This window comes from Equus asinus, chromosome 4 (assembly GCF_041296235.1).
Source record: "Equus asinus isolate D_3611 breed Donkey chromosome 4, EquAss-T2T_v2, whole genome shotgun sequence".
Lineage (NCBI taxonomy): Eukaryota > Metazoa > Chordata > Mammalia > Perissodactyla > Equidae > Equus > Equus asinus.
The window spans coordinates 48,251,632-48,269,685 of NC_091793.1; the positions used below are offsets into that span (position 1 = coordinate 48,251,632).

An 18,054-nucleotide genomic window follows, 5' to 3' on the forward strand; every position below is an offset into this window, starting at 1 on the left:
TGTCATTACCGAGGTGAAAATATCAAATGAGGAGAGTCATTGAATCCCCAACTCTCAAATTTTTAGAATTTAGGTTTTTAAAAATATCAAATTCATCATGAGCAAATAATAGATGCAATTTTCATTTATGGCGTAATTTACGTTCTACTCAACAACAATGTGTCAGGCTGGAGAAACAACGCCAACAAAGAAATACACGGCCTGTACCTTCACTGGTTTCAGAGCACAGTGCTGCAACCCAACTTAAAACTGTACCTTGATTTATAAAGAAAATCAATTATGCCATCACTTCCTATAGCAAGACCTCTTGATATCCGACACTTCTACAGCCCACTGTGGAACTGCACTAACTAGTTTTGTGATCTTGGTTAAATCACTGAACTTGAGGGCCTAATGTTCCTCGGGTGGAAAGTAGATGGATTTAGCTACATGTTCACTGAAGTCTCTTTTGGCTCTCACAATCTAAGTTTTTAAGATGTTTTTCATGCGTTACCTCTGTCTTCGTCTGTTTGGGCTGCTACAATGAAAGACCACAGACTGGGTAGCTCATAAACCACAAATTTCTTTCTTACAGTTCTGGAGGCTGGAAGTCTGAGATTAGGGAGTCAGCGTGGTCAGACAAGGGCCCTCTTCTGGGGTGCAGACTTCTCACTGTTTCCTCACAAGTTGGGAGCGGGGAGGGAGTTCTCTGGAACCTCTTTTATAAGGGCATTAATCCCATTCATGACAGCTCTGCTCTCCCAACCTAATCATTCTCCTACTTCCCCAATTCCTAATACTGCCACCTACGGGCAATTAGGTTTTCAACATTTGAATCTGGGGGGGACATAAACAGCCAGACCATCACGACCTGCTTAATCTTCATGATCATCTGCAGTGAGAGGGGTAAAGAATGTGATTTGTAGAAGATGGAATAGCTAGAGAAATGCCAATGGGGGTGAGAAACCTCATCTCCAGACTCGAGTTCAGTGCCAGAGTGCTCACATGACACAGGACATGTGAGCACAGCACAACATGGGGACAGCCTTGCTGCCTGCTAGCTTTGTGACCTGGACAAGTTATTTCATACCTCTGAGACCTGGTTTCCCTAACTGTAAAGCTGAAACATAACCTCACACATCCACAGGATGTTTAGCATAAAATAAAACATTTATAGCTAAGTTTTATCCTGTAATAAAAGAATTAGGCAATATATAATCATGTTATTATATAACAAAAATTTTAATAAGACTATCGAATTCTCTGACTGTCAGTTCGCACCTTGTCTAGGACCTGAGGTTTCCTTATATTTCTCCTGAATGTGCTGCCCCTATGTCTCAGCAGAATAGGGTTGCACTTTCCTCCAGGACCACAACTACAGAATCAGGTCTTCTAAATGTGGCCATTTTTACAAACCAACCAACCAATGAAGCAGGGAACTGGCCCTCCTTAGGAAATTTTTTAACACTTTTCTATAGTTCATCAATAAAACAAAACAAAATAAAAACTGTGTCATCTTTTCTGAACATGGCAAATCTGATGATATTGACAACCCTTATTATTAACTCCACCAAATTAATGATTATTATTGCTTATACATTAGCCACAATGTCTCTCTATTTGACTCTCAAGCTCTATCTTTTTAAACTTTCTCCTAGTTCTAGTAAAATGCAAGACAGTGTAAGTGTTGTTACTGCAGAAGATTTAAAAAGGCTTATACGACATATTTGTTATCAATGCTTTATTGTTGAAAACAAAATTGAAATTCTCTGGCACATAAAACAATTATTTCTACAAAAGGAAAGCCTACAAATCTTGATAATTTATACAAATAACAGTTTCTCAAAAAATAAAATTTTAATTTAGTAAACTTGTCTTGTGCTCTATATTTTTAGCACTGTCTGCAATAATCCACCATAAATCCCTGAGCGGAGACATTTTTGACCATGTTCTATAGGCCCCCCAGCCCTCCCCCCAAGGTGGTCAGTTACTAAGCCCAGCCCTGTAGTGACAGGCGTCAGGGACATTTCCTTATTAAAGATCCATGCATTTTATGACACAGGCCCAATTATTAATGCTACTTGGGAACTGGGTCGACATGAAGTGCCTCTACTGTGCAATCAGCGAACCTATTAAGAACCAAGTGTTTGAAAGGAAGAACAATAACAATAAAGACATAAAATGTTAAGACTAGGAAGTCATCATAGGTCAATAACTATTTAAATAAATAAAAATGTTAGATAGTGAATTCATCTCTATATCCTTATATTAAATTCCTTATTTATTTATTTATTTTTGTAATTGCCAATGCACTAGAAGATGAAAAATATACTTCAACCCATGTTTTTCGTTTGACCATGGGTTTGTTGCTGTTAAATGTTAAATATCATCCTGAAAACACAGTGATTTTGTTATAATTTAACTTTGGCCCTTCAATGAAGTGTTTAAGAAATAATATACATATTAGGAGGGCCTTCTTATTAATGCCATCAACAAATCTCTCACTACATCTGTCCTTCTGACAAAAACACTAATGACATAGGAACACTACTTTAAATTCTTTATCCCACTGTATTCAGTTATGCAGCAAAACATATAAAATACGGAGAAAACATAATATGATGCATTTGCATGTCCAGCTTCCCTTTAATGGCGGCGCTGATCATATATACATGGAGTGTGAAAGGAAAGGAGAAAAAGCAAATTTTCAGTTGCCAAGAACTGGCTTAATGAATCAAGTTTCGTCTTGTTACTTTGCTACGGTAGAATAATAAATAAATAAATATGTAGACTATTGTGTAGCTACTTTCTCTATGAAGAAGTTGAGAGCGGACTATTGTTTCATAAAGTTAATTTTTAGTAGCAAAGTTTGCAAGTTAAAAAACGTTCAATAAATGTTTTTCTCTACTTCATTTATAGTCTTTCACTTGTGAAATGCTCATTGAAGTGGTTACTAATAGGTAATGAAATAAGATCCAAATTTGCTAGTGAAAAATGGTTTTCAACTGTGAAAAGCACTTGGCATAAGACCCAGAAACACACAGGCTAATGCTTCATGCTATTGCCGCTTAACATAAGTGATTTTTGATGTCTTTTGGGAAGAGCAAAAAAACTTATCAGCAGTGCTGTTTAGCTATTAGAACGTGATTAGCATTTCATACCAACTATTTCCAAAATATAAAATCATTGGCAACTGTCTATTATATACTCCTTTGCACAGACTTGATTTGTTTCAACAGTAACATCCGGGAAGTACAAAACACCTTCCCTTTTGTCTAAAAGCTGCTGGTTAGTTATTGGAACTGGAACACTTTTAAGCTTCTTTTTGATTTAATCCTTATATAAGCATGTGCATTAACCAGGAATAGTCATTTATAAAGGCCATTTCAAAAGCCTAAGAATACAATAAATTTTCCTAGGCAGTTTTGGGGGAAAATGTTGGTGACGTTAAGATAAAAAATGCCTGCCTGACACATATAAGGCCTCCCCAGCCCCTCCTGCGACACCAGCGTGAAACGTGGTTGGGTAGCTCTGCTCTGCATATCCTCTCCAGAACATGAAAAACAAATGATGCTCAAAAGAGTGAAGACTGACATCCAGACCATAAAATGTTATGTGCACTAGTCAGGAAACAACTGTAGATTATGAAAAATCCTGACACAGTACTAAAAAAAAAAGTTTTCAAAGTTTCATAAATTGATAAGCAGGCTGCCCCAAAGAGGGAAGACAGCAGCGTCAGGACAACCGGCCAGCTCACTGGGATTCACGCTACACTTCAATCACTCCCCATTAACACTTGACCTTAATAGTTTACCATGGCTGAATAGACACTCTGACTTCCTCTCACAGTGTTTAAGGAACAATATAGTTTCCAAATCAGCTTTCAAAACTCAACAAAACTTGTAGTGTAGCCCCCCTCCCCCCTTAAGAATGCCAAAAGATTCTGTTTTAAGTGCTCTGGTTTACAGGCTATGGGTAACAATTCCATCCTTCTGGAGGTTTCCCATGTTCCCCTTTTTGGTGTTAACGGCTGTGCCAACAGCAAAGTGGATACTCCCAGAAGTGGCAGTGACCTCAGCGACCTCTGCCTTGGTCTTGAAGTTCAAACTAGCTTGTATCATAGCACTGCTGGGAAGTTCTGTTCATTAATGAAGCCGCTTTCACATTGGGAGGAGGAGGAGGCATTGCCCTCGTGTGTCAGGTCTTGGAAGTCTTTAAGCCTTGCTTTTCCATGATGTTCCACAGTTTGCGGAGATTGGACTGCGTGATGACGTCATCCGGCTTGAGGCGCAGCGCCCGCAGGTAGTTGGTCTCGGCCTTCTGGAGTCGGCCGTTGAGGTGCAGAATGGCCCCCAGGTTCATCAGAGCAGCCGGATACTGGAACCAGAGAGAGGAAGGAAAACGATTAAGAGGCCATTTCAAGCTTTCCTTTATGGAAGACAAAAATCTTCATCCACTTATGCAAATGATTCCCTTATGTCTGCAGGCATTTTATGGAAACAATTTAGCAATTTATACAAATAGACAAAGATAACTAGGAAGGAAAAAAGTTTTCAAATAGCTGCTATGTACTTTGTACTTTAAATAAGGCAGGCAGCAAGAGAAATAGTTTTCTTCTTTAATGAGAAAGCATAGGTTACATATGAAGACTTCGTAATTTAGCCAGACTGTATGTTCTGAGAAAAAAAGTTTAACGTGATACAATTTCAGATGGAAAGAATTAAATATTTTTTTTCAACTCGGTGCCAAGAAATAAAAAAATTAAGTGTGAAAGTTGACAAATCTATGTCCACCCACTCTTTTCTTCTTCTCCTTAGCAATATTCCAGGCCATTTATGCAAACATAAATAAATAAGTAAAATACATTGTAAAATTTTACTGATGTTTCCAGGGTAAAATCTCTGAAAAAAATTCAAATACAATCACTAAAGTCCTTTCCAAACCTAACCCAAGTAGTTTAATGAGACAACGTCCTTATTTTTAAGTCAAACAGTTTTTAAACTTCTAATGGTGAATATTTACTATAAATACAGCAAGGGAAAAACACATCAAAATAGATAAAATATGGTACAGAAATATGTAACCTTTATAAATTTTATATTATTTATTTAAAAGTAGTCAAATAATTCTCAAACAGAATTTTCTGTAATGTGTGATAATTGCAATGCAAAGTTATCATGTGAAAAACAAAGTTTAAAAAAAGTATGTTATGTAGCAGTAGCTTAATTAATGCAAGGGTTTCCATCCCAAAATTCTCAGTGATTAGTTAAGAACAACAAAAGTTCTTCTACAAGGAAAAAATATTTTGCTTTCTATCTGCACATAAGAGCTGTTCTGCTCTTGTCTTGTCTCTGTAACTTTCTGCCTAACAGCAAGCAGCTAATATTTGGCAGTTACATAAATGCATATTTCAAGTATCAGATAAAACTAAAAGTGCTTATTACTAAGATTATGTTTTCATTTTACAGATGATGCCAACTATTAATTGTCCTGGCAACTCCGTGATACAGCCTAATTCACAATTATTTTTATGATTTAGTAGTTTCACAGTTCACACATTTTTTAGCTTAATTCATGTGACTCTACCCTTTACTGTAAAAACAATTATTTCTGATCCAAAAGCAATGCTGGGGAGAGGGGTGAATAGTTCAGAATAAACCAACTTGGAAAAAATGATCAGACTTGGATTTTAAGAGATCTGCATTTGAGTTCTTGCTCAAACACCAACTGTGACCTTAGCGAGGTCCCCTAACATATCTATGCCCCAATTCTTTCATTTTTGAAATATTGAAATAACATCAGATTTCCTGTATGTTGTTAGAAACATAAAATGAGAAAATAAATAAATGTTGCACAGTACACACACATAGTAGACACTCTAAAAATGTCAAGTTCCCTTTTCCTCAACTCATTTTGCCTGAGGTTTAGCACGTGCATGTTTGGGATTTTTACACTGCTATACGACTTTATAATTTTTGTTTCAATGGCTATCTGTCTCTAGATTCATACCAAAATTTTCTTAAGTCCTCAACTACTGGGCATTATTTTCCAACTTTTCTATGTCCTTTATTCTTTTCCAAAAATAATATTTCAAATATAAGCTATTCCTGACCTTCAAAAACCTTTTGGTTAGGATGACTCCGTACTTATCAAGAAAAATACAGATGGTCAGTTTCTAATTTTAAACACCAATCCAAACAAACATAGCTCTAAATTACATGTGCAGTGAATAGCTCCACATTGGAAACCTAAAATAACACCACCTACTCTGTCTTCCTAAAAGAACTTTGTTATCATACCATCCATTATCATCTTGAATTTCTTGATGCCCAGACACACTTCTGAATTATGTCTCCTCACAGGGTTTAGCACAACTATCAATAAACAGCTACTAAACTGATGGTGAAGTGTGTTCACAGCCTGAATCACTGGAGATGCTAAGTAGATAAAATGTTCAGACTTCCTGCCATCCTGAGTGGGAAGAGAGGAAACGAGGGGGGAGAATCACAGTTGGAGACCATTCCTTACTAACCAGAAATAGAAGAGGCCCAGCGACGGGCTGAGAGAAACCAGATGGCCCTGTGGGATAGTCGTTATTTCTTGAATCACTTTATTATCAAAGTGTCTGTGCCTAACCATAATTGCAACTCAAGGGGATTATTAAAAACACTCAGAGGTCATAGAGTCACACGCCTAGGTTCCAATGACAGCTCCAGCGAGAGATGTCTGCACTTGAACAAGTTGAGTGAGTGCTTGAGACTTCAGTTTCTTCTAGAAATGGGACGATAACAGTACTTGCTTCATAGGGTTGCTTTTGAAATTAAATTAGAATACAAAATTGTCTTTTTCTTATTCTTTTCCTTCCATCTCCCCATCTCAAAAACAGAAAGCAGAATCTCCTTGTCAGTGTGCCTGAATGACCCCTGAATACAAATGCTGAGGATCTGCGAACTGGCGCTATCTTTACGAGCTTTGTAGTCTTTCTTAGGTTAAACCTAGAAGAGATGGATATGAAAACAGGTGGTGAAGTAGACCAAGCCTATATATAGGCCTTATCATTGTTACTAAATTGTAGCCTGGGGTTCTTCTGTTCTTCAAATACTTCGGAGTCACCTCCCTGCCATCAAATGATGAAACAATTTTAATATAATTCTAAGAAAATGCAATTAGGAAGTTAAATCTGCTATCAAAATGAGTTCTGAATGCTAATTATAATAGTGTTTTGGAATAACTTTAATTTTGCATTATCCACGCTAGGGTGTTAGTCATTAAACAAAAATAGTCAAAAATTGACATTATGAAGTTAATGTGGGATAACAGATCTCATGGAAGCTCACATATACTCATTAATTGTGTTCCCTAAAGAGTAAAAATCCAAGTAAACTAAAAATGTGCATATTTAAGGATGTCATTGATATTTTTAAGCAGCTACAGATTCCTATGCTCAGATGTAACATTTTGGTTTAAATGTGTCTATCTTAATAGAGTAAAAGAAGTTTTTTATTTTAAAACCCACAAACATACATTATGTAATGCTTTTAAAACATCACTATAGCTTCTTATTTGAGTCAATGGAAATTAATGAAATGTACATACTGGTATGCTCAAAAGTGACATAAGTTACAAGTATCATTGCCTTAGATAACTGCTCTCAAAGTGTCAACATTTTGACATAAAAAATTTCATGTACTTTTAAAAAATTTGCGAATAAAACTAAATATAGACTAACTTTTCCATATGGTTGTTTTCTTTCTTCAAAGACAAGGACTTTATCTTTCAAGCCTGTTGTGTCTCGTCTCTACAGAAGTGGCTAGGGGTAGCGTGCTGGATGCCCGCTGGACTGAATGCCTTCAGCTCTTCCAGCCTTGCTACACAAACTGTAGTTCAAGGAGGAGCATCGGCATCACCTGGGAGCTTGGCAGAAACGCAGAATTTCAGGTGCCAGCCACTGAATCAGAAAATGAATTTTAACAAGATCCCCAGGTACTTTGTAGGCTCATTAAAATTTGAGAAGCATTGTTCCAGAGGTCATTTCCTGATCTTAGATTATATCATTTTATAACTTTTGAGATGAAGTTTCTTATAAAAGGATGGACTTCCTACAGCACAAAGAATGTCAGTTCAAACATCTAACCTCTGTAAAGCAGAATTCTTCTCTTGGCCATGCAGTTATTTCAGGTAGTAAATGTTCAAAGGAAACTTTCTTAACAGAAGCCATAAATGACTAAATATTATTAGACAGAAGGAGAGGGGATAAAAACCCTTTTCACAACCAAATAAGAGCTTGTAAAGGTTTCTAAACAGACTTAAAGATTACCTAGCTATGTAACTGAAATGCAAGAAGTCTAGGCGACTGGCTGTCTATTACATATTAGTGTCATTGCTCTGTGCTAGCTGTGACTCTTGGGCTGGGGAAGAGAAACCCAACCACAACTGCTGATGTCTTCCCTCACACACATCCTCTTTTATTAAAGACAGCTGATGAAATTTTCAGCATGTTAACAAGGCAGTCAGCATCTTGCAACTCAGTAACATGGGGCTTGTGGCTCCGTGCAACAAATGAACTGCTTTGTACTTCACAGACTAGAAAGGAGAACCAGACCTTTCTTGTTTCCTTGAGGAGGACAGATGCTTTACATCAAAGGGGCTGACTGGCAGCCATACTGAGGCAACAAATGATGTCTTTTTCAAGTCTCGAGGGAATTATGCCTTTCTTGATACTTGACTGTGGTTTTTGGCTTATTTCTCCAACATCAGAGGAAATAAGCAAAATTAAAATAAGGGCTATCTATTGGGATAGCAGAGAGGAAGGGCAAGGTTATGCAGGTGTGATTCTAGTCTAATGCCCTTGAGGCTCCAGGAACCCAGCTGAGCTCACAGGGTCTCCTGAGCACACAGGATTGGAAGACAAAGTCATTTTCCTGGCCTTCGCCTATTATATAGTCTTAGAAGATATCTATGGAGGAGGATTAATAAGACGATATGGGGATTTAGGATTGGGAATTCATGTTTTTATTGGGAACAGGACTAAAATGTAGAATTTTGAACAGAGGATTTGGGTGAAGCCTAGAAAAGGAAAAGAAGGTCTTGGTTGAAATGTTCTGATTAAGCAAGAGTTGGAAACCCACAGAGTAATTGGGTTCACCGTATCCCATTAGTCCCTGGGACCACTTCCTTCATGTGAAGGTAAATCAACAGGCAAGAGAAGCTATGAAAAAGATGAAGATAGAAATAACTGCCCAATATATCTAATTTTATAAATATATTTATTTCATTCAAAGCGTTGCTGAAATTCTCCATATAGTTGTATATTTACTGTTGTATGAACTAAATAACTTTTAAGAAAGAATGTCTGAAGTCACTTTTAATCTCCCTTCTGAATATAATTTGCAAACTTAAATGAGTCTGCAAACTTTAATGGATCCTCATTCTTTTTCAATTAGTTACCAAATAACTTAATGAAGGCTGCACACTGCCATTCAACTGTATTCAGTTGAAATTGCTTACCCAGTTGAATTTCCCGGAGCAGTAACTGCACCATGATGCTTAAAAAAGTAATGGTATAAACTTTTAAGAAACATATTCAGGAAAAAGTATTTATGCATAAATTTAAGGGATCTCTTTATATTTATTGCACCTTGTACATGGTAGATGTTTAATAAGTAATTACTGAATTAAAGGTTTTTTTTTTTTTTGATGAGGAAGATCAGCCCTGGGCTGACAACTATTACCAATCCTCCTCTTTTTGCTTGAGGAAGACTGGCCCTGAGCTAACATTCATGTCAATCTTGCTCCACTTTATATGTGGGACGCCACCACAGCATGGCTTAATGAGCGGTGTGTAGGTCCACACCTAGGATCCTAACATGCAAGCCCCAGGCCGCCAAAGCAGAGTGTGCAAACTTAACCACTATACCACCAGGCCAGCCTCTGAATTAAAGTTTTTAAGATTATCTGTCAGGCTTATGGAAAAAAGTTTAGCATGGACTGAGACAAAGTTAAATACCTTATTTCCCTCAGTTCCAACACCACTCCTCCTCCTTTATTCCACTCGTGTGCTGAATGGTCCAAGGCTAACCTAGAAACCTGAATAAATTATCCTTGATTCCTTGTCTTCCTCCTACACACATATGTGCATACATCCGATTGTTCAGTCTTGGCAACTTTACCCCAAAATCTCCCGTAATTCTGTCTTCTAATTATACTCTGCCCCATTCCCCAACTTCGTTTAATCCATAGTCATCTTTTCTTGGATTATTTAAATAAAATTATTTTGACAAAAAAGAAGAATAAATGAATGGGTAGCTGCACAGATTGATGGGTGATAGATTAAATCAATGAATAGACACATGAGTAAAGTCATATGCAGGTTTTTTATTAAAAATATTTGAGGCATACAAAAATTTCAGAGAATACAATAAAAACTGTGTACTTGCCTAACAAATAAAACTTTATAAAGACAACTGAAGCTTCCAAATATCTCTCACTGTCCTATTCCTGAACTCACCCCCATCCTCCCAAGGAAACACTATCCTGAAGTTGGTATTTATAATTCTAGTGTAGGTATTACACTTTTACTTTTTCGTGTACCCATAAAAAATGCATAACCTTATATTTCTATAAGTTTTAATTTTATAAATTTGTCCATCATGGGATGCCATCCTGTCAAGCACCCACCAGGACCTTGAATATTTTGCTCATCATTTTGTTTTACAGGTTTGTCCATGTTGGTATTTATAAGGTTTAGTTCTTTCACATGAATTCCATTGAATGACTACCCATTCTCTGAAGGTTAGATATACAGACTCTATAAGAGACGGTTGCCATCAGTATTCTTGTGACTATCTCTACACATATTTAAGGGAGAGTATCTAAGAGTGGAATTGCTGGATCAGAGAGGATCTTCAGCTTTACCAGACATTACCAAATTCCTCTTCAGTGTGGTTGTATCAAAATGCATTAGCATCAAAATGTAACAGGGGTCCGTTCATTCCATATCCTTTATAACACTTGGTATTGTCTGACTTTTTAATTTTTGCAAACTGAAAGTTGTAAAATAGAATCCTATTCTGTGCTGAAATTCTTTTTCCTGATTACTAGAGAGGTTAATAACATTGTCATAAGTTTATTAGCTTTTCGCATTTTGTCTTCAGTGATCCAACTGTTCTTTAACATTTGGTCAGCATAAGTTTTGTAAGACTTGTCACTTACATGGTGATATTCGAAAGGTAATTACACAGAGCTTCCACTACCTGAAAATAGCCGCTACATAGGGCCGTCTGGCCTGGTGTTTTCTTCCTCAGTCACTTTCCCAAGACTGACAACCAGATAACCACTGTTTCTAAAATGAAAAATTTGTTATATGCAAAATGGAAATCCTTGAGATAGGCTTACTTTCAGTGTGGGTGGGAGGATGACAGAAATCTTGGCAGCTAGAGGGTGGGCTGGACAAAGGGGCAGTGGGATCCACGAAACTGCTTCACAGTAACTATGGGGAATCCTGGACCAGCAGATGTGGGAGAAGGATGGCAGCTCCTAGCTAGCACACAGAATGGACTTTTCTTTACAGCCGGCGTCTCTGTCTTTGAACAGTGTTTCCTGTGCTCTCGCACTTCACCACCCTCCATTTCTACTGGCACTGCCTAGTTTAGCATCTCATCTCGTTCCTAAACTCTATCAGCCTCCTACTGTTCTCCCCACCTTCAATTTCTTCCTTACTCCAATCTGTCTCCCACTTGACCATTTGTCTTTTTCTGAACACAAACGGAGTTTTAGAGAGTCAACCTGTGCCTACAGAAAAAAAATACAGACTCTTCAGCCTGGTACTAAGAAACCCTTTACAACTTGGCACCCAAAATAAGCCCTTAATATACATCCTGCACGAGCCCCATGAAACCTCTATTTCTGCCATGTGCTATTCTGAGCATTCATTTCTTATCGAACTGCTCCTCTGACAAAGTCCTTCCTCCATTCTCTTTTCAATAAAATTCTGCTCATTTTAAAAAGAGTTTAGAGCAATCTCTTATTCATAGCTTGCTTCTCTATGTTCCCATAGTACTGTCTACATACATTAATTGCAGCACTTACCACAATGAACTATGGCTACTTGTTATAAGTGTCTGTCCTCTTTGCTGGAGGGTGAGACAGACAAGGAATTTATTTTAACTGTCTTTATAGCGCTAGTGCCAGGCTCTGGCATAGGCAAGAAGCTCTCAATGAATGCCTGCTGAAAGAACGATTTGTATGGTTTAGCAGAAAGAACTGACATAGGAGAGGTAAATCCTAGCCCAATCTCAATGTAATTTAACAAACATTTATTAAGCACCTACTAGATGTCAAAGTTGCTGCCAGATACTCTAGATAAGTGGTAACAAAAACAATATATTTTTTTTAGTCTGTGTGTGGCTTTAGCTAACTTGAATTGCATACTTGGCATTTACTACAAACTGTGAGGAGATGTACATTCACCATTTCACTTATGCCCCTCATACTTATGAAACTGTTATCCATGCCTTGTTCTAAGCACTATAGGGGACTGCGCAGATGAAGGGATGACTGCCCTCATGGAGTTTATAATCCACTGCATGAATCAAATGCTTCTACTCCCAGGAAGAATCAGGCACGTCTATGAGGGAGATGCCAAGACTGAGTTGTGGAGAGAAGGGAGACTACTTCCTTTAGGCACGAGGCTATTGGACCAGATGAACTATCAGGTTGCTTCAAGTCTCTTATTTTTCCAAAATGAGAATGCTATACAAACTTTTGAAATTGGTGGGTCACAGCAAAATGAATTTGTTACTTTTTAAAAGTATTTTTAGCAAACTGCCGGGAGAGGAGCCAACAGTGGAGAGAAACTCTAATGGAGAAAAATCTGAATTTCAATTAGTTTGGAGATTAGGATGTCAATAATGATGGCCATGATGTAACCCTTCTGGGAACAAATCAAAATGGAAAACAAAGTCCTTATTAAAAATGAAGTATTAATACAACAAACTAAAAGATATTTCACAAAATTCTATGAAAAAAACCCCACAAGTAAGGCAATACTCTCAACTCAGAAATGATAGTTTTTTGTAGTCATATTTTGACTACAGTCATATTTTGAATAAAGTATCTTTGCGAAAAGATTTACCAAATTGTACATACAGCAAGGGAAAACAACACAGGAAATCTAGCAATAGTAAGGCAAATGCTGACAGATAATAGAAATGATGCATCTTGATTCTCAGTTTCAACACAGTATTTGTGTTCTTGAAATAGCTTTGAATAAAACAAAACAGATACAGGTGACAAGCAAGACACGACGCTGTATTAAGGGAGTAGTTGCAATTTGTCAGCGACACATTTCATCCTGTAGGCTCAATCCTTCTCTCCTACACCTGCACTATCCCAGCGGGTGCTACAAGAACGTTCATTTAACTTTTATGATGGGTGTGATTGCCACAATGTGGAGTGCTATCCATTTCTATGGCAATCAAAATGCCAACAGCTGTGGTTTGGGGGATAGCAAACAGTGATGGTAACAGAGTCATTTCAAAGGTGGTAGTTATTTCTAACAGATTTTAAAGTGCATCTGCTAAATTAAGAATATGATCTCAGAAATTATTCTTCACTGAAGATCATTCTCTTTCAAAGACAGGCTTTCCTGCTGTCCTTGATTTCACAGAAACAACTCTCATGGGATCCTAATGGAGAACCTAGATGCCGGGCCACCTAAGTGTCACTCCCAGCTTTCATAAAATGCCATCAGTACACTGCTTACCTTGATTTGTCATAACCATGGAGCTCATCATTTGAAGTAAAACTTCTAAATAAAAGTTCTACATAAGTGAGAAAATATACGATGACAAAGTGCACTTAGAGTAGAAAAAGAATAAAAATAAAGAGAATTTATTGAAGGTTGAAAACATGGAAGGAAAGAAATTTAGAAAAGAATCTGCACAACAGACAAACATCATTTAAGTGTCTACGTCACCCAGAGCTGTCTGCCCTTACTAATCTAGAAGCTGCTACAAAAACCCACAGCATCTCCTCCTTTTCTTTGAACCAAATTCCTTGCCTATTTCTAGTCCAAATATGATTTAAGCAACAGAATTCACTCTACACTTTATACACTTCTTTTTAGCATGAAGGGGAGGGAGGAACACGTACATGCTTTCTCAATCATAATCATATTACACAGAAGGATTTCCAGCTGTACAGGCCATCCAAGTGTGTATGTGTGAAGTGTGAGTTTAAATATATCTAATAAAATGACTGCTCATTCTGAGCAGTTGAAACAGGTCACTGGAATAATCATGTTGTTATTAAAATGTATTTCACAGATATATTGGAAGTTGACATTTGGGCTTAAGGACTCAAATGTCATGGAAGATAGAAGCAAAGAGCTATAGTTTTGTGGGGTTTTTTTGCTGGCTTTTTGTTAAGTAAATGATCAACTGATCAAAAAAATACAATACAGCAAGAAGTACAGATATATTACATTGACAAAATCAAAGTGATACTAAACACTCGACAGATGCCACAACAATCAAATTCAGGACATTTTAAAAATCTTATGTGCATCACTTCTCTAATTGACTTCTATGTTTGCCAATAAAAAGCTTTGATCTGATGGAGGTCAACTGACAGATACTAATTTGCATATTGTGGAAATGACAAATTTGTTCCTAAACAGGACTTAGTGAAAATACTCACTTTTTTAAATGATGGAAATGAGCATATCAGACACCTCAAAACAGTGGATTAAAATGAAATTTAGGTTAGGCACAGACACTCTAAAGATGGGCAAGACAATTTTTTTCTCTCACAAAGCAGATGGGGACCATGCTGTGAACAAGCAGGATTAATGCAAGGGTGACAGTGTCATTCAGAGCAATCACATTGGAACATGACATTAGAAGGCAGCAACTGTCCACCTGCAGAGTGAATATGAAGAAACACGTTTCACTGAGAGAATTCACCATGGGCTTCATGCATACAGCAAGTGGAAAGTTTTGCGAATGCTCTGAGTGAGGATGACCAGATCAAACAGAGCGAGCAAGAGCAAAGCAATTCCTCCAGAAACTATAAATCTTTCCAGGGACTAAAAATAAAACGTAAACACACTGTCTGATGCATGGCATTCTATTTGCACTTTTATAGGGCCAAGACTTTGATGATACACACTCGGAAAAATAATGATGCAAGGTCTTCACACATCATTTTAGAACATATTCCGTCAGGACACACCAATCAAGGTAAAGTCATGCTGGATTCCAAGCCATTACACTTGCCAAAGGGTCACACCTGCTGAAAATGTAGAAATAAACATGGGTTGGGTGTATCTAAACTCATGGCAACTGCCAGTCACATAGTATAAGCCCACATGTCACCCTCAAGATCTCTACATTCAATTGTACATTCTGCCTTTACTTCTGAAATATTCATATCTGAAATCGCCTCATCCAGACTGCACCAATCATCTCTTAACTTAAAGTGTGTAAAGTCAGCACATTATAGGAAGGTTTTAAAGACTGACTTGATGACATTTTTCTGCACGATAGCTTCCAAAATTGTATAAAACACAGATTTTGTATGGCCTTGACCTACTCTACCAATGTCTTGTCTCTTCTCAGAGCAACTGTATTTTTGAAAATGCTACACCCTTACTTTCTTGCCTCCCCTCCTTGGTCTATCCTGTTAATATAAAACAAGGAAGCAAGCTAGTCATCAATAAAGCAATTGCACAGACCTGGAGTCCAAGCAACTGCTAGACTCAGATATATTTATTGAATACTTATTCGTCCATACTCACAAATAACAACCAAAACGAGACTTGAAAAGGAAGGTAGAACAAAATAAATTACTTCTGACACAATGATTAATTCTCATACGCCTATTCTGATTCCTTATAAACTCATCTTCACTACTATGTTAGGGAACCGTCAAGATTATATGATACATGTCAAATATCTTTACAAAATTACAAAATAATACATTTTCATCTACTCGAAAAACATAATTTTGTATTGGCAATCAACAACCTTAACAGTGATCTGATATTTGACTACAGGGATTGGTCACACGTCACCTCTACTTTTGATTCACGTCTGAACAAGCAAAACAAAAAGGACTTTTCTAGAAGTACAAGAAAGGCACATCTTTTCGACTCTTTCATGTAAGAAACTAGAGGCAAGATTATTTTCTGCTATTACATATTAGTGATTATTAAAACAAAGTATCTCATAAATACTTCACTATCTAATTAAATTGTAGGCCGTTTGTCTCATAAATGCTTAAAGTCCATTACATATAATAATTAAATCCAATTTCAGTATCTTGAAATGGCTCATAGAAATTAAGCTATGCTCTAATGCCTATAATTTAACACTTTTATTTACTTCAGTCAAAGACAGACATTTAAGAACTGTGTTAACTTCTTTGGTTCATCCCAGAGAAGTCGGAATTCAATGGTAATTATAAAGGCAATATTCTTCGAAAATTAAGTCCTGGATGCTAAGTGAACATGATAACTTACAGTGGCCACATCAAAGGGCAGCCTCCAGCAGAGAAAGAAGGAGGAGTGCATGTGGCTAGTCTCTAGGTCTATTTCACTCCAGAACCCAGAGAACCATGAGAGAACAGAAGAGCATGACAGACCCGAGAAAAGGTGGATCAACGCATTAAGGTATCTCTTACTAAACAAATGAGATTTAGGGAGGATAAAAAGGACATTTATTGCAAAGAAAAATTTAATAAGAAAGTTGCTGAAGGAGCCTTTTGTAGGCTGCAAATGGTTAAAATGGTCTCTCTCCTGCAGTCCTCTGACTATAACTTCTAAAATAAACTTGAGCTCTTCAATGATCATAGCCATGATAGCAATTTTCTTTATTTCCTTTTGAAATGTAATTTGTTCATTCATTCATTTAACATCTAATTATTGAGCACCTACATGGGGGATTTCCCAGTATACAAAACAGTTAAAAATTCCAGGCTTCATGAAGCTTATATTCTATTTGTAAGACACAGATAGATATTAAACACAAAAAGTAAGTAAAATATATAGCATCCTATACTGTGATACATAATAAGGTAAGAAATACAGCAAAGAAGGTATATAAGGAATGTTTGTGAAGAGAGAGACCAACAAGCTACAGTCTGTGGATCACATGCATCCCACTGCGGGCCCATCAAAAACCTACATTTTTAAATAGTTGAAAACACTCAAAAGGAAGAGTAATACATCATGACACATGAAAATTACATAAAACTCAAAATTCAATGCCCATAAATAAAGTTTTATTGGAACATAGCCATACTCAATCATGTATGTATTGTCTATTGCTTCTTTCACGCTACAATGGCATACCTGAGTAGTTGCAACAGAAGCTTGTGGCTGCAAAGCCTAAAATATTTACTGTCTGGCCTGTTACAACCAAAGCTTGCTGAACCCTACTTTACAATATTAAATAGGGAGATATGGAATGCCCTCTAGGAGAAGATAGCATTTGAGTGAAGAACTAAAGGAGGTGAAAGAGTAAGCTAGACACGAGTGACATGATCTGACATGCTTTGAATGCTGTGTTGAAAGCAGACTAATGAAGAAGGAGTCAATTTCAGTTTTACAGGTCAGTGGCGACAGTGATATCTTAGACAAGATAGTAGCAGTGGAAGTTCGTTTATGCAACTAGAAGAATGAAGCAATTTACTGCAATGGAAAAGATCATGGAGGAGCAGGTGTGGGAGGAAAATCAGGAGCTCAGTTTTGGACTAGTAGTTGGAGGGGTCTCTACAAGTGGAGATACTAAGTAGGCAGTGGATAGATTAGGCTGGAGTCCAAAGAAGAGATCTCAGCTGGAAATATAAATTTGGGAGCCAGCCGTGTATCCATGCCATTTAAAGGCTAAGAGAGAGGATGAGACCTCTCAAAGAGGGAGTATACAGAGAAGAGTGAAGCGGGTCAAAAAAAGAGAAGAATTTCAAGGTTAAGAGATTGGATGGATGGGAAGGAACCAGTCAAGGGGATGAAGGATCAGAGGGACCAGAGTTAAGAGGTAGCAGAGGGAGGGTGTCCCGGAAACCAGGTGAAGAAAT

General features: G+C 37.3%; 1 protein-coding gene across 5 annotated transcripts in view; it reads right to left on the reverse strand.

Annotated features, from left to right (window-relative positions):
- Positions 1 to 1,705: 1,705 nt before the first annotated feature.
- The window catches only part of TMTC2 (transmembrane O-mannosyltransferase targeting cadherins 2), a 386,898-nt gene continuing 370,549 nt past the window's right edge, over positions 1,706 to 18,054 (reverse strand). For all 5 annotated transcript variants that reach the window (XR_011502690.1, XM_014833852.3, XM_070507209.1 and 2 more), the window contains one exon: positions 1,706 to 4,356. Coding sequence is in view for 4 of the 5 variants with exons in the window: in XM_014833852.3 (XP_014689338.1) it covers positions 4,177 to 4,356 (180 nt within the window). In the remaining variant the exon portion in view is untranslated. The remainder of the gene's footprint in view (positions 4,357 to 18,054) is intronic.